The sequence below is a fragment of the Ambystoma mexicanum genome, chromosome 12, assembly GCF_040938575.1.
Source record: "Ambystoma mexicanum isolate Mex_15411 chromosome 12, UKY_AmexF1_1, whole genome shotgun sequence".
NCBI lineage: Eukaryota > Metazoa > Chordata > Amphibia > Caudata > Ambystomatidae > Ambystoma > Ambystoma mexicanum.
Window position 1 is genome coordinate 77,872,815 of NC_090936.1, and position 25,430 is coordinate 77,898,244.

The 25,430-nt window shown below is 48.0% G+C and overlaps 1 protein-coding gene across 2 annotated transcripts in view; it reads right to left on the reverse strand.

Moving 5' to 3' along the window:
• The window catches only part of PHTF2 (putative homeodomain transcription factor 2), a 1,000,056-nt gene that overhangs the window by 192,439 nt on the left and 782,187 nt on the right, over positions 1–25,430 (reverse strand). For both annotated transcript variants that reach the window (XM_069628039.1, XM_069628040.1), the window contains 2 exons: positions 4,033–4,161; positions 112–384 (listed from right to left, as the gene is read on the reverse strand). In XM_069628039.1, the coding sequence (XP_069484140.1) occupies positions 112–384; positions 4,033–4,161 (402 nt within the window). The remainder of the gene's footprint in view (positions 1–111; positions 385–4,032; positions 4,162–25,430) is intronic.

A 25,430-nucleotide genomic window follows, 5' to 3' on the forward strand; every position in this document is an offset into this window, starting at 1 on the left:
ATTGCATCAAATAGTGAGAATTTCTTCCTTCAAAACACTTACTTTATATATGACAGGATTTTTAAACATCTTTCAAAACTCAAATAGTAGGAGGCCAGAATTGACACTTACCTGTTTGTATGTTCGTTCTGCCACACAAAGCAGGAAAAAGAAAATCCAAACAAGCGATATACGGACCACGAAACTAATGACGACCATGGAAATAACAAGACTGTCAGAACTTGAGCCCAGCGCAATAAAATAAAGTTCTCCAGCAGGGAGTGTTGCTAGTTGATCAAGGTCTTTAGATTCAGATAATCTAAAGGCAAACGGTGTTAAACCTAAAATAAAAGTGATCACATTTCCAAAAATCTGGTATCCTATTCCTGGTGTGTAGCTGTTCACCTAGAAAAGGAATGAAAAGCAAAGCATGATTTGAAGCATCAATTACCCTACAATTGGTAATACACAGTATTATAGAGAGAACATCAAAACCATGTGTGTAGACAGACTATGTTCATAATCTGCTGCAAAAGCCAATGCAAATCTAAAAAGGAAATGTTTGTCATATATGCCAACCCCCACTTTCCTATCCCCACATCCCTTCTCTTAGGCCTTTTCACATTTTTGGAATTTTAGTCAAACAGACTGGAAGCAGCTATCGCCTGCATCTATACCCTTTGAACTCCCTCCTTTGCATAACTTTGCATGCGGAGGGAGGGAGGGAGGGAGGGAGGGTAGGGAGGGAGAGAGGGTCAATAATGCCTCATCTAAAATGAAACCCAACACCTTAAACAATGTGGCACGAAAGGCAAGCGCCAGGGGGTAAAAAAATAAATGTAGGGCACCAAGTGTCACACATTTGATTTCAAATGAAGCACTAAAACAGAGGTTTCAAAAAGCACATGACCACAGTTAGTGGTTCTGAAAGAGATGAACCAGTAGAAAAACAAATACATTATTTTAAAACAGCAACACAACTTTCACAAAAATAAAACCTAGCCCCTTAATACTGGTTTGATATTTTGCCCATTTCCCAACCCAAACGTCAATTCATCTATCTTAATTTTGCCATTTGTCAGTATTTTGCTTAAGTTAGATGGTCTGACAATTGGTCAGCAGCCTTCAATCCTGAAATACGAAGTGGCATCAGTGGTGAGTGAAAATAGAGTCAGCAGATCCTATAACAGCAAGGACGCAACCTAAAATGCTAATTTTGTTTATAAACAAATCTACATATCATTGATCGACGCCACCAGACAGAGTAGTAATGTTATGGAAGTAGTAATAATAAGTCGATTAGCAACAGAAGTAGTGATAAGGGTAGTAATAGTAGTAGTATTATTATTGCAACTATCGCCAGTACCACATTTACTACGACTACAAATACTTTGACCAGTAGTTGTAAAAGTAATCGTATTACTTATTGACTTAAGTATATTGCTTGTGATATAATATACATATATAAAGTTAATACTTTTAATTGCTTATTACAGTAGTAATGTTAGAATTGATAGTAGTTCCAACACTATTACTGCTTGTACCTCTACTAACACTTTCAATACTATTATGAATACTACAACTACTTCTACCGGTACTACTAATATTACAAATAATAGTACAAGTAGTAGCTTCACCACTTGGACTACTACTACTGATACTATACAGTGTATTCCTACTGATACTAGTACAATTAGAAGAAGCAGTGGTATGACTACTGAAGTATGACTTGTGCCTGTAACACCTGTTCTATTGGGACCTAGTAACAATAGCACAGGTGCTACTGCTATTAATACTACTACTTCTGGTAATACTTCTACTGCGACTCATGGGGAAGGAATCCTAGATATGTCCATGTGTTGGTGGAGAGCAAACTAAAAGGACTCTTTTCTATTATACTGTAGCTGCAGACTTCCTCTCCTCTGCCAGATGTCACTTCCTGTTTCAGGGTTTGTAATGGGAAAGAATACAAAGCATTTACTTATTTTTAATTGTAAAAATTGCATAAAACATGAAATTAAAGCTTTGCAGTTGTAAGTGAGATTTATCATTTGTATGCTTCATACCCTCTACCAGTGAGATACCCAGCACTTTTTAGCTTGACTTCTGGACCTTCTTTAATCCTGAATGAGTGGAGCCTTTTCCCACCAATTCCTTCCTATGGGCTGTCTTTTGGAACTCTATTCTCTGTGTTTTAATTTCCTATGGAGTCTACTTTCCTCAACATCTATCTCTTTAAGGCATCTGTATTTTACCTTTGCGGCACAGCTCCTTATGGGGTCTCATTTGAAATTCTTTCTATATCATAGAGTAACTGCATTTCTTAAGGATCGAGAGATACCTTTTATCTCTCCTAAAACATTGTATTCTGAGAGATTGGCACACACCACCTTATGTGGAGTGCCAAAGGGATCATTAGTATCCCCCCTTCTCTGACTCTTTTAGTCCCATAGACAACCTTCAAGTTATGGCTAGTGGCAGTGGACGTGTTCTACCAACTATTGTGTACTTTTCTACCACAGGCTATTGTGCACCATAGGGACACCTAAGTACTAAATTGGGGTCTCCTTTTCTTTTCGCCATTTCTAGCGTGGTAGTTAGCCCTTCGACCATTCTGGGAGGGGGGAGGTGTGTGCGTGTTTTGCCTTTGGCAGGAATTCTTGGGTGTCCCCGTCTAGGCTCCAGTTTGTTTGGGTCGGTGGAAAGTGAGGGGAGGAGTTTTTCACTTGCCTGCTCATGGTCTGCCTCAGTGCCTGAATGGAACCAGCTCCCACTGGGGGGGTCTGGCTGTACGGATTGGAAAGCCACCCACTCCTTTCTTTAAACTGCTGAGAGATTGTAGAGGAGTGAGTGCTGAATAAAAGGTGAGGTTCCAGATTTGAAAAGAAGTCGACCACTGGAAACTTAAGTAACCGAAGACGACGACCAGAGATGCTTGCAGACGCTTTGCAACACCGTGAAGCGACCACTGCTGCCCCGACTCTGTTTTCTGTGTGACAGAGGAACTCCGAAGAGAACTCCTTCCCTTTGACTGGTGGGAACAACCAGTCCCAAGACGAACTTTAATCAGAGCCATCTCCCGTGGTCCTGTGCATCTGCAGAGCTGCGGAACCCCAATACCAGTAGACCTCCGACTCAATTAAAGTGCATCATTGTGGAAAGGCTGAATTCGTGCAGATCTTCGCTGAGCTCCAGGTAAACCTCCAGAGACACAGTCCGACCAAGTCTTCCTCAATTTAGTGCAGGACTTCAGGAACCGAAGACCATCGACCGGGGGATTTGCGCCCCTTGTTGGTGCTGCAGGAAAGGCACCAAAACCGCACAGTGACCAGAGAAGTTGATAAACCGTGCCAGAGGTCCTTTCTCGAGACTGCTGCTGAGAGATCGTGTCCATTGTCTTGCCTTTTGTCATCAGACCAAGGAATCTGGAGGTCGAGTACAGCACCGCCACATCGAGGAGAATCCAGCCACAATCTTTTCTTCTAACCTAAGGTACTGTGGCGACAAAGGTATTACTTACCTTGATCCGTGAAGTCGCTCCAGAGCGTTGGAGTACACAGAGGTGTCCAGGGTACGCCCCTCTTACCTCCAACTCAAGCCGCAGCTTGTATCCACTTCAGCGAGTCCTATAACAGGGTCTCGATTGTTGGTTTAACCTTACTACATCTTAAAAGACTGGAGACTCTGAAGTATCCTCAGGAACTTTTCCTATTCTGCTGCTTGCCAAGACTTTAAGCAATTGAGAAGGAGGCCTTGTTACAATTTCGATTGGAAAATATTTTTTCAATGGGGAAGTTGCCGAGGGGATCTGCTAAACTACTGACGGTTAAAATTGCTAAAGACATGATGCTATGGTGGTTGCTTAATTTTGATGGGAATGTCTTTTTGAACTATAAGGCTTCTATTTGGAATAATCCTGCAATACAAATTGATAACAAAATATTGTGTCGGCGTAGTTGGATTTCAAGGAGGATTTTGTCATTGGGGGATTTAGAAAATGAGAAAGAGAAGCAGAGAGAAGTAAATGGAGAAAAAAGTCAGAAAGCCACTTACTCTGTTCATGATCATCCCACTGATTTCAAGTACTGACATATCTGCTTTCTTGCAATCATTGCCCTCCCAAACAATTGCACTCACTTTTTCCAACCCCGGCTTTGAACTGTGAAGCCAAGGGGAATGACTCTAAGAGAAACAAAAGATGAAGACAAGCTCAAATACATTTGCAATGATTGTGCACACTTTAGAAACAGCATAATATATGACAATGTTTTCATAGAGGTTATGTTATGTTAGCAGTACTTGTATAGCCCACCGTCACCAACGGAATTGGTCCCCAGGCGCTCTGGCGGATCTGTAAACAAGAAGTGTGGGGTTAGGGTTAGTCGGGAGGAGGGGAGAAGGAGAGTGGGAGAAGTGGTGTGCTGTTGGCAGCTTCAGCTCGGTATACACCGAGTGCTGGGCTTTTGTGCTAGTATCGGATCGGATGAAGGCCTCGAGTGCTGTGGGTGAAGTTTATGTGTTGTTGCTGCAGTGTTGTAAAGTGCGTGCGGATTGCTGGGAGAGAGATGGTTGTGTGGTTTGTGTGGGTTTAAGTATGCAGAAGATTGAGGGTTTGGTTAGTGGGGTCTGTATCCTGTTCAGGTACTTATGATTCCGTTAGAGTTGTATACCTGTAGGTTTGGATGTCGCTGGTTGCTCGTGGGCCGACTCGATTAGGTGGTGTTGCGCTGATCCAGCTGTATCCTATTGAGTTTGGATTGGTGGGTGCGTCTGAACCTAATCTTCAGGTGTGGGACTGGGTGGGTGATATCTATTCTCAGGTGATCTAGTGTGACCTTGGTCGGATAAGGCTTTGAGTGGTTCAGGGTCGGGGTCGTGTTGAAGTGTTGACCTAGTGGATCCGTCTTGGTGAGCGTGTGTATTCAGACGTTCGTATCCTCATTTCCTGACTGGTTCTTTGATTTTCCGTGGGGTGAACATCCTTGGGACTGTTTAGTTGTAGTTGTGTGGTGGGGCATTGTGCTTCCTGCTTTGTATTGGTAGACCGTGTGTAGTGATGAAACATTCTGTTTCTCACCCATTGCATTGGGCCCGTGATGCAGCGCTTCCTTTCCCTCTCTATGTTTGTTCTAAGGGCTATTGGGGAAGGTCATAGTTGGGTCCTGGTCCACTTGATGATTTGTTCTAGTCTTTCTGTCTTAGTTTGCTAGGTTTACTGTCTTTGGTCGTATTGCGACTGTCTCCCGTTTGGTCCTTTTAGTATGCAGTGGGATATTTACCTCAGCTTTTCCCATTGATTGATCGGTTCGTATTGCGGTTGCTCTACGTTCATTGATGTTTTTAGTTATGTCGGTGCCCCTGTGGCCAGTCTTTCTAGTTATGACGTGAAGAGCCAAGTTTGAGTAATTTCCTGAATAATAGGTGGTTTCTTGTGCTACGTATGTACTTTGGAAGGTCGTTCCAGGTTTTCGGGGCTTGGTGAGAGAAGGAGGATCCTCCAAGTTTTCCTTTGTTGTAGGGCTTCGGTTCCAGGCGGATGTCCATGCTTGATCTGAGCATTCTTGCTGGTTGATGTAGGCGCAGTTTGTCTCTTAGGGACTCAGTGCCTTTGTTGTGTACTGCTCTGTGCGTAATGCACATTGTTTTGAATTTTATTAGTTGTTTTATTGGTAGCCAATGTAGTGTTTTCAGCGCTAGTGCGGTGTGTTCTCTTCGGGGTAGTTTCAGAAGTAGTCTGGCTGCTGTGTTTTGAATGCGTTGTAGTTTTTTTTAGGAGTCGTTCAGGCATGCCTAGGTATAGGCTATTGGCAAAGTCTACTTTGCACATGACGAGGGCGATGACGGTGGTCGTTTTGTTGGCGAACGATAAGAACGGTAAGATTCTGTTTGCCGCTCGCAGGAGGAAGAAGCATTTCTTGAGGAGAGCGTTTACTTGTAGCTCTACCGTGAGATTATTGTCCATCAGAATCCCCAGGTTTTTTACAATCGCCGAGGGTGCTGGGGAAGTCCCAAGTTCCCTTGGCCAAGGGATGAATTGGTTTTCTCCTCCATTTTTTCTGACTATTATTTCAGTTTTGCCTGGGTTGATTTGAGGGAGTTGGAGTTCATCCAGAAGAATACATCGCAGAGGCAGTTTTCTAGCGTTTAGTTTCTTTCCGGGTTGTCTTGTATTTTGAAGATTATTTGTGTATCGTCAGCGTAGTTGTAGCAGGTGAGGCTGTGGCTTTTGATGATTCTGATAAGTAGATACAGGTAGATGTTGAATAGTAGCGGGGAGAAGATCATCCTTGTGGTACTCCACAAGTGGATTCTCTCGGGCTGGATTTGAAGGGTTTCATCCACACAGTTTCCGTTCTGTTTTTTAGGAAAGATTTGATCCATAGTAAGGCGGTGTCTGTTATTCCAAGTGTTTCTAAACTCGTAATGAGGGTGTCGTGGTCGACTGTGTCAAATGCTGCCGATAGGTCTATGAGTATCAAGGCAGTGCTGTTGTCCGAGTCTGCGTTGATTTTTAGGTCGTCCCATATTGAGAGTAGGGCTGATTCCGTTCCTCTCAGTGATCTGAAGCCAACTTGTGCCTGGTCTAGTAGGCCATGCTCTTCTATAAACTCTTGGGTCATTTTGTATATGTATGTTTCGAGCAGCTTGGCTGTATACGGGATGTTGGAGATAGGTCTGTAGTTGGAGAGGTCCTCTACGTCTCCCGCTGTATCTTTGAGTAGTGGCCTGATGTATGCAGTTTTGAAGGCTTGTGGCACTTTCCCAATTGCAATGGAATAGTTGAGGACGTTCCTGTGATATTCCAGGGGCGTTCCTTGTTTAAGAATTGATTTGTATATGTCTGGTGGGCATGGGTCTTCGGGGGACCCTGAGAGGTTGCTTTCATTCACCAGTTTGACGAATGTCTCCACTGATATTTCTGGAAAGCGTCGTAGTTTGTCTGGGTGTTACTCTCAGGTGTAGGTTGTGGTCAGATCAGACGGTCTGCTTTGAATGGTTTGTTGGATGTTGGTGATTTTATTTTTGAAGTGGTCTGCAAGATCGTTGCAGAGTTTCGCGGACGGGGTTGGTGTGTTGTTACATCCTGGAGGATTTTTGATTTCGTTTATGATTTTGAAGAGCTCTTTTTGGGTGTTTGGTGCTTCGAAGATTCGGTGGTCGTAGTGTTTCCTCTTTGCTTTTTGTATTTTCTTTTTGTAAGCCCGGTTGTGCTGTAGGAATTTCAGTTTTTCCGCCGCGTCGTTTTGTTTTCTCCAATCAAGTTCTAGTGTTCGGTTTTTTCGTTTCATGGTGCAAAGTAGTGGCGTGAACCATTTTGCCATAGACCGTTTATTAGCGGAAGCAAAGGGTTTTTCTTTGGCGATGTTGTCTATAGTAGTGATAATCCAGGAATGCAGCAGGGCAACCTTTTTGTCCAGGTCAACTTCTTCCATGAATGTTGGGTGTGGTTTGTTTAGCTCCAGAAGTTCATGCAGGTTGGAGTTTTTGATGGTTCTCCAAATTCTTCTCATGGTTTTTGTTGTTTTGTCCGGTTGATTGTTAGCCTGGTCATTTTGATTACGAAGGGGATGATGAGGTGGTCGCTCCAGGGTATTTGAATTGGGGGTGCCGTGGTGAGGAGTAGTTTGTTAGCGAAGATTGCATCAAGCGTATGCCCTGCCGAGTGTGTTGCTCCTTTGACTAGTTGTTGTAGGTTCATTGCTGCTAGTTAGCTGGTTAGCGATTTTTGTTGGTTGTGCTTTCTCCTTCAAACCAGATGTTGAAATCTCCTAGGACTATCAGGTGATTGTGTTTGATGGCTAGGACGGTAATTGTGTCTGTGAAGGAATCTACGAAGGTTGCATCGTAGGTTGGTGGTCTATCTATTAGTATGAATTTCAAGTTTGTTTTGGATGTTACTGCTGGACGTATGATTATGGATTCACATTTATCGATGATTAGTGGCTCTTCCAGTTTGATATCCAGGTGCTCCTTGTGAATGATTGCCAGCCCCCCCCCCCCTCCTTTGGTTTTTCAGTTTGATTGGACGCATTTGAAGTATTCAGGTAAGCAGTTGTTGAGGGTGATCTTGTAATTGTCGTCTAGCCAGGTTTCTGTTACAAATAGGATGTCGATCCCTCCGTCGCAGAGCAGATCGTATATCTCAGTGGCATGTTTCGACATTGATCTTGCATTGATGAGGTTGCAGTGGATCTTATTGGTGTGGTTTTGCTTGTTGGTTGTACCTTGTTTTGGTTTGTGGTTGTTTGGTTGCAGTGCATCATTGTTGGCGTTCATTGGGGTTGGATGAGGATCAGCAAAGGTTGTATCTTCATTGTAGGAGGGTGTATGAAGATCAGCAGAGGCTGCATCTTCATTGAGGCGGTCTGCTAGATTGAAAGCTTGGCTGTTCAGAGATGTTGCTTCTACATTTGTGCTGGTTTGGTGAAGGTCCGTGAAGGCTTCTTCTTCGTTGAATTGGTCTGTTAGGTTCATGTTTGGGTTGTTGGTTATAAGATCTTCGTCGTCGTTATGTCCGGTATGGGGGTGTCCTTCTGTTCTTGTGATGTATGGGGTCATGGGGTCAGACTCTGGCCACCTTCTTCTTGGGTGTTCCCGTCTTTTTTCTGGTTGTCTCGGGATTTTCTTTGTCTTGCTGTCTCTGTGTCGTTGGGGTATCCTGGTTCTGGGGTTGTTGCGAGGTATGGTGTGAGATATAGGGAGTTTTCCCTTTGGAGTTTTGTTCTGGTCATTTTGGTTTTTGACGTTGTGTTTCTACTATTTGAGGTTGTTGCTTCGGTGGTAGGTTGGATTTGTGTGCCTGTTTCCAGTGCAGCCTTGTCTTGTGCCCTTTCTCGTCGTCACTTTCTGGTCTGGGGCATTTTGGTGCTCAGTGCGGAGGTGCCGGTTGAGTGGTTGGCTGCTGTGTCTTGTGATGGGAGTGCTGGTATTTCTTCTTGTATTGGTAGGCTTAGGAGCTTTTGTGCCATCTGTTCTTCCGGTGGGTCGGTTTTTGTGTCCTCTGAGCGCTGTCTGGTGGGGTTTTGGTGCTGGGCGTGCTGTTGTCAGGGGTGTAGGTCAAAGTTCAGTACTGTCTGTGTAGGTCTCTCTGAAAGGATAAGGGCGGATAGAACTATTCTATCACAGTCTAGTCCTCTCTGGGAGTATGTTAAGGTGGTTAAGCTAAGTTTGTGCTTGAGGCTCGTTCTGACTATGTTCTAGAGTCTCGTATGGTAGGAGGGACCCTAAGGAGTATTGTAATTCTTATGATTCAAAAAACTTCGGGGCGGAGTCCCTGCTAAATTTGGGAGACCTGTGTAGTGGGAGAGAGGCCCATCGCTGTAATCTGAATGGCACAAGATGCAATTTTGGCGATAGAACCCCTGCTATATTTGGGAGACCTGTGTATTGGGAGAGAGGCCTATCAATGTAAACTGAATAACATACAATGCGGTATGGGACCAGAGCCCCCGCTAAAATTGGGAGGCCTGCACGGTGGGAGAGTCCCCTCAATGCAATCCGAATGTCATACAATACAATTTTGGAATAGAACCCCTAATGGTTTTTGGGAGGCCTGTATAGTGGGAGAGAGGCCTATCAATGTAATCTGAATATACAATACAACTTATCAAAGCGATCGGACTGTCATACAATGCAATTTTGGAATAAAACCCCTAATAGTATTGGGAGACCTGTACAGTGGGAGTGAGGTCTCTCACTGCAATCCGAACATCATGTAATACAACTTGGGGACAGAACCCCTGATGGATTTGGGGGACCTGTATACTGGGAGACAGTTTTAACTATGCAATCTGAATGTCATACAATGCAATTTTGGGGTCAGAACCGCTGTTGGATTCGGGAGACCTATACAGTGGGAGAGAAGCCCATCAATGCAGTCTGAACATCATGCAATGCAATTTAGGGGACAGAACCCCCGCCAGGTTTGGAAGACCTGTGTAGTGGGAGAGAGGCCTATCAGTGCAATCGGAATATGATACAATATAGTTTGGGAGCAGGCCTGTATAGTGGGTGGGAGGCCCACCAATGCAATCTGAATATCGTACAGTACAATTTGGGGTAGAACCCCCTAATACATTTTGGAGACTTGTATAGTGGGAGAGAGGCCTATTAATGCAATCAGATCATACAATGCAGCTTGGGGACAGAACCCCTGATGAGTGTGGGAGACCTGTATAGTGAGAGAGAGGCCTATCAATGCAATCTGAGTGTCACACGATACAGTTTGGGAATGGAGCCCTTGCCGAGTTTGGGAGACGTGTATAGTGGGAGAGAGGCCTATCAATGCAAACAGAACATCATACTCTACAGTTTGGGACCAGAACCCCTGATCAATTTGGGGGGCCTGGAGAGGCCTATTAGAACAATCAGAATATCATACAATACAACTTGGGACCAGAACCCCTGATCAATTTGGGGGGCCTGGAGAGGCCTATTAGAACAACCAGAATATCATACAATACAACTTGGGGACAGAACCCCTGATGAGTTTGGGGGACCTGTATACTGGGAGAGAGGCCTATCGATGCAATCTCAATATCATACCATACAATTTTGGAACAGAGACCCTGCTAAATTTGGGAGACCTGTATAGTGGGAGAGAGGCCTATCAATGCAATCTGAATATCTTACAATACAATTTCGGAACAGAAACTCTGATACATTTTGTAACTGTTTTATATCGGTATGTTAAGTGGCTAGGATTATAGGGTAGAGTGGTTGATCTACTCCTAACCCAGGCCACTCCTACCTTACTGGTCCTTGTAGCTGATGGTTGACGGCTGGCACCTGGCTTCCCCTGTGGACGACTACCGGCACTTCCTGGAGTCGCCTCTGTTGGGGCCGCCTTTGGTCTTGGGGCTACCAGGCAGAGGGCTGCACTTGAAGACCAGTGAAGAAGGCTTCCCAGTGAAGGAAGCAGGGGCGGGGGGAGAGGGGCAGGGGTCAGCAAATATAGAAAATAAGGGCCCAGGGGGCTCCTCAGCGGCCACACGCACTCACCTGCCTCAGATGGTAAGAGGCGTGCAGCGAGGGCAGCAGGTCTCTAGGCCTGGAAGCACCGGCGGGATCAGCCAATCAGGGGAGGTGGGAGGGTCGGGAGGCGGGAGGAATCAGGGAAATGGATACGAGAGGGGCTGGATGGAAGGGGACAACAACAGCGCTGCAGGCGCAAAGGCTACCCTGCAAATATAGGAAATAAGGGCCCGGGGGGCTCCTCAGCCGCCACACGCACTCACCTGCCTCAGATGGTAAGATGAGAAATTATAAGTTACTCATCGTAGTGACTAACGTACTCAGTCCATAGTGCCCTTTCCTCCATACTGCATGGGCGTCCCTTCCGAGGGACGGGACAGAACCTTTTTCACCAGAAAAAAAATCTTGTTGCCCTTTAAAGATATAGGCGCGCCGGGGTGTGGCCCAGGGAGCAGGCGCTGCCCCGACTCAGCCGCCACACCTCAGTCCCATTGATTCATCAACAATAGATTTAACACTGCCTAATGACACCAGTATTATTAGGGGGTAGGTTGGTGGGACATATGGAGGAAAGGGGACTATGCACCAAGTACGTTAGTCACTACGATGAGCAACTTATAATTACTCTTACGTCCCGTCCCCTTTCCTCCATACTGCATGGGGGATTACAACTGAATGTAGCCCCAGGGTGGAGAGGAGACCCTCCTTAAACAAATAGGTTCCTGAGAACCGCCTGTCCGAAAGTCGCATCAGATCTAGAGTCGGCATCCAAACAGTAATGCTTGCAGAAAGCCGAGGGAGAGGCCCAAGTGGCCGCTCTGCTTATGACTTGCAAGGGACATGGGGATGGAATGCGATGGCCGTTGCCTTAGCCCTGACTGCGTGGGCATGCATGTTGGCCGGCAGCAGCTTGTGCTAGCCCACATACACTTCTTTGATGGCTGAGACCATCCAGCGGGACATGGAGGCCTGATAACATGGTCTTGAGCCTCTGAAAGTGACAGTGTCCGACTTGCAGAAGCCCTTGGTCCTTTCCAAGTACAATTTCAGGGCATGCCCGATATCCAGGCAGTGCAGCACTGTGTGCTTCGTCCTTAGGATCGGCAAAGAACGTAGGAAGGACTATATCCTTGTTTAAGTGGAAAGCAGGCAGCACCTTGGGCAGAAATGCTGGGTGTGTCCACAGGACTACTTTGTCCCTGTGAAAGGTAGTATATGGTTCCGAGGCGACCAGCGCCTGGATTTCGCTGACTCTACGAGCAGATGTGAGGCCGACTAGTAAGGCTGTCTTGATGGTGACCAGCCTGATGTCTGCGGAAGCCATTGGCTCAAACGGTTTGTGTGCCAGGGCGCCCAACACTATGTTGAGGACACACACGGGGTACAGACTCTTGACGGGCGGGTAGAGCCTTGCGAGCCCCGCCAAATGTTTGACGATAGGATTGGAAGAGAAGATGCCTTCCTCAGAGTTCCTGTAAGCCCAATGGCTGAGAGTTATGTGCGGCAGGTGTCCACCTGCGTGGGTGAGGTGCGCCGAGAAGGAGAGTATGTCGTCCAAGGTGCACACCAGGGGGTCGATTCCCTTGGAGTCTGCCCAGTGGCAGAATCTGGTCCATTTGCTTTTGTACTGGGCCATGGTAGCCTTGCTCCTGGTGCCCTATATGTTCTCCAGATTGGCCTGTGAGAGGCTGAGGTGCTGAAGCATTACCTGCTCAGGTACCACGCTGTAAGGGCTAGTTTCCCTGGCGCCGGGTGGATGACTCTGCCCCCCTGCTGTGCCAGATGATGTGCTGGGCCCATCGGGAGGTGAATCGGGGGCACTTCCGAGAGACTGAGCAGCTCCGAAAACCATGGCCTGGCCGGCCACCATCGAGCTATTAGACTGATGAGTTGGCGAGATTTGATTTTGCAAATTACCCTGTGAATCAGGGGCGTGGGCAGAAAGGCATAGGCTTTCATGCCGGACCACTGGAGGTGAAATGCGTCGCCCAGAGAGCTGGGGTCCCGACCATGCCAGGATGCAAACTGGGGACACTTCTAGTTATGCCAGGTGGCAAAGAGATCCACCGGGGGGTGACACCACCTGTTGAAGATCTCCTGAAAAATGAGGACGTTTAGCTGCCACTCGTAATTGTCTGCTGCCAGCCTGCTGAGCCTGTCCGCTTCCAGGATGGATTCCCTCAGGAGGTGGACTGCTGTGATGTAAATGTCATTTTCCAGGGCCCACTCCAGGGCCCACTCCCACATGCTGCCCCGCCTTAATGTGTGATTGGCTCTGGGCGGGGAGTTCCGGAAGGAAGCCCGCAATTTCCCACCATAATCTTTGGTTGGCGGCAGCCAGCATGGCATCTGCGTTGGCCTGACGAAGATGCAAGGATGCGTTGGAATAGGAGTACGCCTCCAAGATGATCTTCTCCTTGCCTAGCAGTGCCGCAAGAGGAGGCGGCTACATCGGTTTGCATTGGAATCCCCGTTTCAGCAGAGGGGCTTCACATGAGGACTTCCGCCAGGACCCCCTCTGCTAGCTGCTCGACCTCCAGTTGGGGCAGGCCCAGATACCCTGCCAGCCCAGCAAGACGTTTGTGGAAGGCCCTGGCTGAGGATGGCGTGTCCAGATCCTCCTCCTCATCCATATCCTGTGGATCTGGGGGATCCTGCAGAGGAGGAGGAGTAGTTGGCACTGGAGGCTGAGGACCGCAGCCGGAGGCTGAGGAGGCGGAAGAGGTTGGTACGGAGCCACCTGAAGAGTCGGCTGGGGAGCCGGAGGAGGCAGCTACGCCGGGGCCTGGGGCACCAATAGAGGCGTCCGTGGTGCCACTAGCATTGCGGGAAGGGGTTGTATACTAATTAACCTTTTCACAATTGACCTCATTTAGAAGGTCAATTAGGACATATATGTGGGGGGAAACACCCACCACCCAATCCAAAACCCCCTGCAATTCGCCACCCAACCCCCTTATATCATTTATAACCCAAAACCAACCCAATACACATATAAAATAACTAAACTAATATAAAGGTCAATTGTGCAGAAGGTCCATTAGGACCACTATAATTAGGTCAATTGTGCAAAAGGTCATTTGTAAAAGGTCAATTTGGGTAATACCCGGGAAGGACTTCCCCGATAGCGTCTTTGATAACCGCCCATCCGAGGTGACTTCATAAGGCCGAGTAACTTCTCGAAGAGAACCTCTTTACTGGTCGAGGAGGTGGCAGGGGTGCTGATGGAGTAGCGGGAAGCTGCTGGAGCCACTGCATACCCTGACCATATGGATGCAAAGGAAACCTGCCCTGCGCAAAAGAGGGGTAGACTGTAGGCCACGTACCTGGTTGAGGCCCGTCCCACCTTGACACTCATTCTTTGCTGAATTCCTGGAATGGCGTTGGACGGGTGCCTCTGTCAGGCATGAACGTTGGACTCCCGTACAGTATGGAGGAAAGGGGATGGGACGTAAGAGTACTGTCCTAACAGCAGGTAGGTGCGAGGTCACTACCTCTGTGCAGGGAGGCCATGAAGCTACGGTTCTGGATGCTACAGAACAACATCTCAGTCTTTGCAGCTCATCTGGCAAGGGTAGAGAATGGATTGGCAGACGCAGTGAGCCGGTAGAGCTCAGTCTCCCATGAGTGGGAGCTATGCCTGGAAGCCAATGCAGAGATCTTGACCCAGTTGGTTTGTGGTTTGTTACAGTAGGCAACATGAAGTGAAGGCAGTTCTGTTTGAGGGCATTTCTGCCCCAGCGGAGCTTTGGGGGACGCATTCTCAGTCGAGTGGTTATTCACTCTATTATGTGTTCCTGAGAACCCAAGGAATGACTGGTATTGGTGGAAGTTGCAGAGATTCAGGGTTCACTTGATCCTTATCTCCCCAGAGTGGGGGTGAGAATGGCGTGCTACCCGGATCTCCTGGAACTGGTTCTATGCCCACCTCTCCAACCTTCTCAGAGGGCAGAACTTTTGTCAAAGTTGGGAGGCAATGTGCTTCACCCGAACCAAGACTCACTCAACCTGTATGTGTGGCTCTTGAGATGCTGCGGTACGGAGACTGAAACCTTGACTAAGAGGTGCCATTGGCTGCACACAGACCTTCCACTAAGTTCCTGTATGCATGCAGATGGAGAAGTTTTGTCACTTGGTGCCAGGCGAAAGGGGTGGACCCCATGTCATGTCCCACTTATCATTGACTAAGGTTTTGTTGGCCTTTGCTAAACCACACCTGCAAGTGGGCACAGAGAATGTGTATCTGGCAGCTCTGGTAATCTTTAAGAGAACACCTGAACAGGGATCCTTCCTTCCCATTCCTTTGGTGGCACAATATTTGAAGGGCCTCGTTAATTGCTTCCTCCCTTTGCCTTTTGTAGTCCTGGAATGGGATCTGAATCTTGCCCTAACATTTGTGATGGTGGCTCCACTTGAGCATTTGCATTCAGCTCCCATCAGACTCGTCACAATGAAAACCGTCTTTTTGGAGGCAATCACATCCGCTAGAAGTATCAGTGAGTTGCAGACACTCTAGTAATGACCCCTTAAAGTTTAAGGAAAAGGTCTCCCTAAAGGTACACTAACATTTTGCCAACGGTGGTGTCTGAATCCCATCTAAGTCAGAGTATAGACCTTCCAGCATTTTACCCTCCCCACATACTTCTAAGGAACAGGAGAGGGTCCACAGGTTGGATGTCAAGAGGGTGTGTATGTTCTCCTGGCCAGAACATGTTACTTTAGGAGGGATGACCAGCTGTTTGTCGCCTTTTCACAATCCACGATGGGGTGAGCAGTCACTAGGCAAACTATCTCAGGATGGATAGTGCTGAGCATTTCAGAATGTTATCAGTCCGCAGCCAAGGTGGTTCCAGCAGGGCCATTCTACCAAAAGTTGTTGCAACATTCTCTGCTCTGCAAAGGTGAGTACCCGTCAAAGACATCTGTCGCGCAGCAACATGGTCCTCCCCAAACACATTTCCCAAGCCTTACAGCTTGGACTTGCTCTGAGGGGCTGAAGCCTGTTTTAGTAGGACGGTCCTCCAGAGCTTCTTGGTTTAACTTGCAATCCTCCTCCAGCATGGCTATGTCTTTGGGAGTCTATCAAGATGAAGAATCAGTGGGAAAATGCAATGAATTGAAGGCTAAATTACTTAGCAGTAATTGTCTTTTTATGGATTTTTCTCCCACAGATTCCTCATTGCCCTCCAAGCCTACACCGCTTGGAAGTCCATTGGCCATATTCCTTATCGAATTTTGCTGTCATGTTTGTGTGCGATGACATGAGGAGCTGTCAGATCCAGTCTTGTATCTTCCTTCAGGAGTGATGCTGGCCCACCAGACCCCCAAGTCTGCCTGCCAAACAGTCCTACAAGATAAAACTACCTAGCTGGCAAACCCAAGGGGAAAGGGGAATGGAGGATAAAACAACAAAAGACAGATCTTCACTGGCTGGCACTGGAGTTCTCTGGAGTTGGTAGACGCTTCAGGTCTCAGTGTCTGTGAAATCTAAGAGACAGTATATATATATATATATATTAATTAAAAATCCACATTACTAATATTATTATCATAATACCACCCTTCTCTTTAAATACCTGTAGCCTATGCTCTGATGCCTATAGGTTTATTCAGTTTGTAGAATTGAAATATTGAATTCGGTAATCAAAGTCTCTGCTTTCTTTTACTGTGGAAGGATTTCTTAGGAAATGTCTTGACTTGTATTTAGCTGACTGATGAATTCAATCTTATTTATACAAAAATATTATACATAAAAAAAAACTTCTCCATAAATACTAATCCTAGTATTTATTGATTCTGAAAAGAGTTTATTGCATAAGTTGAGTTAGTAACACTCAAAACGTCCATCTGATGAAAAATGTAGACTCCTTAACAGATCGACTCAAGTGAAACGATTACCGTGAACAGTTCGTTTCCAGAAGGATTCAGACGACACGACGCTTCACGTACGCAGTAGTCCTGAAGGAACGATCGCTTTCTGAAGAAACGTCACGACGCTTCACATACGCAGTTGTCCTGAAGGAACGATTGCTTCCTGAAGAAACGTCACGACGCTTCACATACGCAATGCAATGCAATTGTCCTGTGATTATGATCACTTCCTGGAAAAGCATCACGATGTAATTACGCGCACAGAGACGTATGCAGGGTTCCTTACTCTAACTTCTAAACCATGCACTGCGTATTTCTAACAGAAAATAAACGCTCGCGGTAGAACTGAAAACGAGCGAATATCAGAATAAACAAACTAACAAGTGAAGCGCTAAAGAAGAATTACGCGCGCATTGTTAGTAATATTACACGCGCGCAAGTAAATTTCGATTCAAAAATATGCGCAACAATGGAAATTCAAAAATAAACTCGGAACAATTTTCTTAAACCAAAAATCAATAAAGGTTAACGTAGATATCACACAGTCTTTTTCTTTTATAGTAATAACTTCGAATATAAATTTCTCGATGTAAAACTTTGTAGTTTAAATGACTTAGCTTGCTTCATCATTTCAGTAATTCACAGATTTCCGGATAGCTTCATAAAAATTGTCCATTAAATTCTAAAATTTTCTTAAAGGATTACTAAGGATCAAATATACTTAAAAAGTCACTGGAGCTAAGGAAACTGCAACCTGCCACTATGGCTACTAAAATGAAAGGCAGTTTAGAACTCTGATCAACATTCCAAACTACCTCATCAATTGTTTACTCCAATCACTGCTGCAGGACCAACCCTACATCTTGCTTTGGGGAAGGAAGTGATTCCTGAAATCTCATTAAGGAATTTTTGTACAATTTTCTTATAATAAAAAACATAACCCAAACATCACACTTCTAAATATAATTACCTCCAAAAGGTCTTATTGCTAAATGATGATTTTTAATTACAACTGAATGAAGCCCCGGGGTGGAGAGGAGACCCTCCTTAAGAAAACAAGTTCCTTAGTACTCCCTGTTCCGAAAGCTGCGTCAGACCTAGAGCCGGCAACCAAACAGTAGTGCTTGCAGAAGGCCCCGAAGGGGGTGGCCCAGGTAGCCGCCCTGCTGATGACCTGCCGCGTCTCTAGAATGCAACCGCCGTGGCCTTGGCTCTGACAGCGGGGGCATGCATGTTAGATGAAGCGGTTTGTGTTGCCCCTCATAGGCCTCCTTGATGGTCGAAACGATCCACCTTGCTATAGAGGTGTTGGAAGTCTATTAACCCAACCTTGACCCCTGCCCAAAAGAGACAAATAGAGCGTCCGACTTGCGGAAGCTCTTGGTCCTGTCCAGAGAGAATTTCAGAGCGTGCCTGACGTCCAGACAGTGCAAGACCCTTTGAGCATCGTCCTTAGGATCAGCAAAGAAAGTAGGTAACACTATCATTTAGATGGAAAGAGACTACAACGCGGGAAGCAGTCTCAGGACGACCTTATAGCTGTAAAAAGTAGTGTATGGTTCTGAAGCCACCAGAGCCTGGATTTTGCAAACCATGCGCGCAGACATAAGCCCCACCAAGAGAGCTGTTTTAATGGTGACAAGCCTGATGTCCCTGGACTCCATTGGTTCGAAAGGTTTGTGTGCCAGGGCACCGAACACTACATTGGGGTCCCACACAGGGTGTGGTTTTTTGATAGGCGGGTAGAGTCTGGTGAGGCCCGTCAGATGTTGCCTAACCACAGGGTTGGTGGAAGAGAAAACGTCTGCCAAGTTCCTGTAGGCTCCTATGGCCGCCAGGTAGGTACGGCATGTGCCTATTTGCACTCCTGAGTGTGCCAGTTGTGTAGAGAAGGATAGCACGTCGTCCAATGTGCAAGTAAGCGGGTCAATCTCCTTATAACCTGCCCAGTGGCAACACCTAGACCATTTGCTCTTGTACTGGCTCCTAGTTGCATTGCTTCTAGCCCCCTGAATGATGTCTAGGTTAGGCTGAGACAGCCGAAGATGCTTTAGTGTGATCTGCTCAGGAACCACGCTGCGAGGGCTAACTTCTGCGGGGCGGGGTGGATGACACTGCCCCCCTGCTGCGATAGAAGCTGAGCTGGGCCCAATGGCAGGTGAATGAGAGGTTCGTCCAAGAGGCTGAGCAGCTCCGAGAACCATCGTCTCACCGGCCACCAGGGAGCTTTCAGAATGATGCTGAGGTGACATGATTCTCTTATCTTAAAGATCGCCCTATGAATCAGGGCAGTGGGGGGGGAATGCATATGCAGTCATGCTGTTCCACTGTATGTGGAAGGCGTTGCCCAGGGAGCTGGGACCCTGCCAAGATGCGAACTGAGGGCACTTCCTGTTGTACCAGGTGGCAAACCGATCCACCCGAGGATGCCCCCATCTGCTGAAGATCCTCTGCAGGACCAAATTGTTCAATTACCATTCATAATTGTCTGCTCCCAGTCTGCTGAGCCTGTCCGCCTCCAGGTTGGACTCCCCCAGGAGGTGGATTGCACTCAAGTGAATGTTGTTCTCCAGGACCCACTCCCACATGCTGACCGCTAGGCTGCACAGAACATTAGCAAATTGCAAACTTTAGAAAATGATGCACTCAGAACTGCTTTGAGTATACCTAGACTGCTGCACATCTCCAATACCAAACGATCTACAAAATGGCTTGCCATTAATGACAGAATCAAAGTTAAATCTTTGAATCTAATCTTTAAATGCCTCTCTAACCTGGCCCCAAAATACTTGGTGGACAAATTCACTATACACACATAGACACCTCTGCACGCCCCATTAGATCTCTCCATGCAAACCGCCTTAATGTACCCAACTTCAAACTAAAGAAAGCAGGAGGAAGCAGTTTCCCAGTAATGGCAGCCCAACTTTGGAACCCCATGCCCATAGCTTTAAGATCTGTCCCCTCACAATACACAGTCAGAAAAGTAACAAAAATGTAGCTTCATTCCATGGATTGTTAAAGTACTATGACCACTCTGCTTGGTGTAAAACTAGCTCCAATGAAATTGTATACAAAAGTGTTTGCATTTGTCCATGACTTACCCATTTGGTCCGATATCTCCATCATATGTGGATGTTCCACACTGTATGTACTTGCCTAAATGGGTTTAATGATAAGTAGCCTTGTAAAAATGTATTACATCTAACGTGCCCAGATACCCGAGGGTTTGGTGCGCTATACAAATAAACCGAGGGGGGGACCTGGTGCCACCTTGCTTGTTGATGTAATACATGCTGGTGGAATTGTCCGTTTGAATGAGGATCACCTTGCCCCCGATGAGAGGCAGAAAAGCTTTGAGAGCGAGCCAGATAGCTTTTAGCTACAACCAAGTGATCTGGGCCTCCTGCTCCTGGCGGGATCAGAGTCCATGGACGCTGTGGTTGTCCAGAATAGTGCCCCATCCTTCCAGGGAGGAATCTTTAGTGATGGTGATGGTGACTTGCGGTGCTGCTTGTCAGAAGGGCCTGCCTGTCTGCAGGTTGTAGTCTGTGGACCACGAGACGAGGTCCTGGTGGAGAAAAGGATGAATGCTGACAAGCTCCGCTTGGGAGCCCCACTGCTGATTCCTTGAGGCTGCCAAGTGCAACTGCTATCTCCTCATCTTGAGCCTGGTGTGAGATACTGCCAGTAGGAAAGCCGCCATGATACCCAATAGATACTGCTACCACCAGGCTGAGGTCATCTCTCTGCTGAAAAAATGACCTGTGGCCTTTTGATGGCTGTGATCTTGTCCTCCGAGGGGAAAACTCTCTCAGAGCTTGTGTCCCAGATGAGGCCCAGAAAAGTCAGGCTCTGTGTAGGCTGCAGCTGGGACTTCTTGAGATTGATGGAAAATCCCAGTCCATGAAGTGTGTTCATAAGGGCGAAGGAAGTGTGTAGAACCGCTTGCGGGGATGTCGCCCTGACGAGCTAGTCGTCCAGGTACAGGTAGACATGGTGACCTGGGGCCCTAAGAAGGGCTGCCACTGCATTCATAAGTCTAGTAAAGACCCTGGTGGCTAAGTTGAGGCCGAAGGGTAGAACCTTGTAAAGTGGAAGCCCATGATCCGGAACCATAGAAAGGGCTGATGAGGCTGCCATATTGGGACGTGTAGACCTTCAGATCCAGGGAGCACATATAGTCTCCGCAATCAGCGCTGGCGTAACCATCTTGAATTTTTGAAGAGGGAGGAAGAGGTTCAGGGTGGAAAGGTCCAATACAACTCTCAGGGCAGCCTGGTTCTTTTGTATGGTGAAAATCCTGGAGTAGAAGCCCAAGTCTCGCTGGGAGGCTGGGACTTCTTCCACTGCCTGGCTCTCGCGAGCGAATGAATTTCCGCCAACAGATTTCCGTCCCAATCTGAGAGTGGAGGGGAGGAGAGAGGAATTGGTAGACAGTACCCTGTGGACACTACGGATAGGATGCAGGGGGTCCATGAAAATCTGATGCCAAGACTGTGCGTGAAGGGTAAGCCTGCCCCCCACCGGAGACATGTGGATCCAAAGGGCGTGTCATGCCTTCTTTTGCTCCGAGGCTGGGGGAGTGGAGGGGGACTGAAAGAAGCCCTTGCTCTGCCCTTTCTGTTTGTGCCGGTACTGACTCAGAATGGTCAGGCTGCCTAGACCTCCATTCCTGGAAGCCCCGGGAACCCAACAAAGACTCACCCCTTGTCAACGGCCTTCGTGAGATTAAAGACTTTGCAGTTTGGGAGCTGTTCTTATCTAGCTCCTCATCGGTGGTCGAATGTAAAAGGTCGCCACCCACGAATGGAAGGTCCAATGTGCATTCCTGGACTTCCAGGTTAAAACATGGTAGCCCATAGCCAGGCAGTCCTCATGTCCGTGGCGATGCAGATGGCCCGGACTGAGGCGTTATGCGTGCCACGGTGGATTCCATTTCCTGGGCCACCATTTTAGCTTCTGCAAGCCCTGCCTTGAAATGTGCCTAGCTCTGCACCAGAAGTTCTGGAAGGAAGTCCACTATTTCCTGCCAAAGCCTGTGGTCAACGGCTGCTGGCATGGCGTCTGCGTTGGATTAACGCAGGTGTGGTAAGGCGTTGTAATAAACCTTTTTATCATAAGCCTCCAAGATCTCCTCCTCTGCTAGAAGTGCCGAAGATGAAGTGGCCGCCGATGACTGCGGCTTGGAGTAGAGTGATGCCACAGCGATCAACGAAGAGTGCGGTTGAGGGTGCTCCAACAGCAAGAGCGGACCCCCCCCTCCAGTTGCCTGTACTTAGCGTCTAGGCGTCGGTTGGTAGGCTGCGCCGAAAGGGGTTTAAGCCATCCCCTTTTGGCCAAGGCGACAACATCCTTCTGCATCATGATCCCCGTTGTAGCCGCAGGGCATAGTGTGAGGACCTCGGCAAGGACCCCTGCCTCCGGGTTGTTCCACCTCAGGTTTTGGAAGCCCCAAGTACTCGGCCAAACCTGAGAGTCATTCAAGAAAGGCCTCGACAGATGACATGTCGGGGTCCTCCTCATCAGTGTCCACCAGGGTGTCCGGCTGGTCCGGTGCGGGTGGAGGAGTGCTGGGTGCCGAAGGCTGCGGCGTGGGAACCAGAGCTGGCAGCTGGTGTGGAGGCTGGCGTGGAACCACCTGAACTGTGGGAGGCTGGGAAGCCAGAATCGAAGGACCCGGCGTGGGCAGCAGGGGCTGCACGAGGGCCTAAGGCACTGGAGGAAAAGGAGGAATGACTATCGGCACCGGCGATGGGACCGGCGGGAGCATGTTCCTAATAACATACCGAAGGATGGACATGAGCATGAGTAATTTCTCAAAAAAAACCTGTCCTCACAGGCTGGTGAGGTGGTAGGTGATATTGACTGAGTAGTGGGCGGCTGCTGGGGACTGTGCATACTCTGCCTTGCTGGTTGCCAAGTAAATCTGCCCTGTGACGTAGAAGGATAAGATGAAGGGCATTTAACTGGTTGAGACCAGCCTCAACTTGAACTCGTTCTCCTACCTGCTCCGCACCAGGGGGAGGTATTGGACGAGCAGCCATCTTGTCTGGCGCTGCAGCCATTTTGCCAACGCTGTGGTGCTTGCCTCGCTGGGCCCGGCCTCCTCCAGGACTCTTAGCGGTGGAGCTAGAGGCCTAACCTGCACCACAGGACAGGGCCTGGCAGGAGTATTGGCCTCGGCTGAGTCGCTGGTAGTGTTGCGTATAGGCACCCCCTCAGACATCTGAATCCGCTTCGGTACCTGTGCTGGTGCGAGAACCTGAGTGGTCCCTCCGGCTCGGACGTTTCCTTGGGAAGGAATCGCCCTTACAGGGTGCGTTGGAAAAAAGTGTCCCTACCTTGGACCGCGACTTGTATCTGACAAAGTACTTCAAGTCCTATGGAGGAGGCCGTTCAAAGAGCTCCCTCCACTGAGCTAACCTGTTCTTCAGAGCGTGCGGTTTGAGTGCATTGTACACGGTACAACCCTCCCAGCCGTGATCGGGGCGTAGGCAGCATAGGCAAAGCGCATGGGGGTCGGTTGTAGAGAAGAGCCCTTCGCAGGCTGGACACCTGCTGACATCGACATGCGCCGGGGAGGAGCGTGGCGCCAGAGTACCAAGTACCGGGTTAAGACCAAAAAAAGGAAGACAGTGTCCGGGGAAATGTGTGTGGAATTACAATGCCGAAGCCAAACCCAGGAGCTCTGGTGAAAGTGGTCTGTTCCCGTCCATGTGGAAAAGGGGACTGGCGGAGTCAGGGGCACACATGCCCCCAAGGCCGAGCCCCAGCACACCTCTAAATTTAAAAGGGAAAAAGTTTTTTTTTTTTATGATGAAAAATGTTCCATCTCCCGTCCCTAGCGAGGGACATCCATACAGTATTGAGGAAAGGGGAAGGGACAGAAGGAGTATGTTATCAAGGACAAGATACTTCCAATCTTCCAGGTGCAACACTCCATTTCTTGCACGTTTTTGTTCTCCTCACCCTGATGTTCTATCCTTCTTGTCCCTTTCTCCCACTCTCTCGTTCAACAACTCTCCTCCTCTCTTTCACTCCCTGTCCATCCAATGTCTCCTTTCTACTCCTACTCTCCACGCAACTAGTCTCCCCCTCTACACTACTATACTCCATACACACCTTCTCCCAGTCACCTTGCTTTCACTCTCACAGTTACCTCCCACTCAGTGTCATTCAACCCATACTCTCTCTCTCTCTGTTAGTCTCAATCAATCACCTTGCACTCACTCTCAAACCCAAGTTCCACTTTCTCCCACCAACAAATACATCACTTAAGATGGATTTCTAGAATATGGCCTGGTGGACAGATTTTAGGAGGCCACTCCAAATATAGTGAAAAGGGCAATTCTGAGAGATTAGCCAAACCCAATCAAGGTAAGCGTGGATAGTCGCCAAGGTTTAGTCTCGGGAGAAAGTGAGTGGGTCAGAGGACCACAAATAGTCCACACAGTGAAGCACACAATTCAATTTAGACAGGTAAGTAAATTACCAAGACACAGTTCAATGCCAGCTCAGTCACTGCTTTTGACTCCCTCCTCCCAGACGGCTTCAAGATCATTTCCAAGCCTCAACCTCACTGTGCTGGCGGTGGGGCTGCCTTAATCTTCCCTAAGTGGGTGCCTTCTTCCATCTTACCCACCCAGCTCTACTCTTCCTTTGAGAGCCTGGTGTGCAAGTTGGTCATCTCTCCCTCCTCCACCCTGACCATCGCTACAATTTACAGGCCTTCAGGCGCTACCACCCTGTGCCTCTCTGAATGGGCCGATTTCTGTTCTTCCTTACTTTCTTCCACCACCAATCTCCTCCTCTTGGGTGATTTCAACATCCAATTGGACTCCCCTGTCACAGCATCCACTCTTCATTGACCTCTGCACTTCTCCATCCCTCACCATTCTCCCTTCTGGTCCAACCTACTCGGCTGGACACACTCTGGATGCCCTCATCCACTCCGACCTCTGTCTCCTCCCCACTGGTCACCCCACTCTCTTGGACAGACCATTCTCTCCTCCCACCTGGGTCCCTTTGGCCCTCTGACCGGGCCCCAAAAGCCCTGCCAACCTCGTTCACCAACATCCACCCGATGAAACGAGTGTCAGCTGCTGCCTTCGCTTCCACCTTCAGCCCCCCCCCACTTACCTCCCTACCTCAGATTCTACCACTGACTCTGCTCTCAGCAACCTCCACTTGGCTATCACCGATACTCTTGACATTCTTCCCCCAGTCATGAGGATCTGTCTGAAACCTGCCTCTAAGCGCAACACCTTGTACAACTCAACTTGCAACCCTGAAACAAAACTGCAGCACAGCAGAAAAGAAGCAGCAAACCTCAGGCTCCTCCTCTGATAAACTGGCCTGTCGCCGGCTCCATGCTCCAAAGGCATACAGACTCCATCCATGCCAAGAAAAGAGCCCACATAAAGGCACAGGTTTCCAGAGCATCCAACAACACAGCTGAACTTTTCAAGATCTGCAGTGAACTAGCCAACCCTTCCGCAGTCTCCTCCTCCCCTTCTCCTTCCCATGCCCTCTGCAACTCACTGGCCACTCACTTCACCACCAAACCTCAGGACATCCTGAACACCCTTCTTACTCCCCCTCCC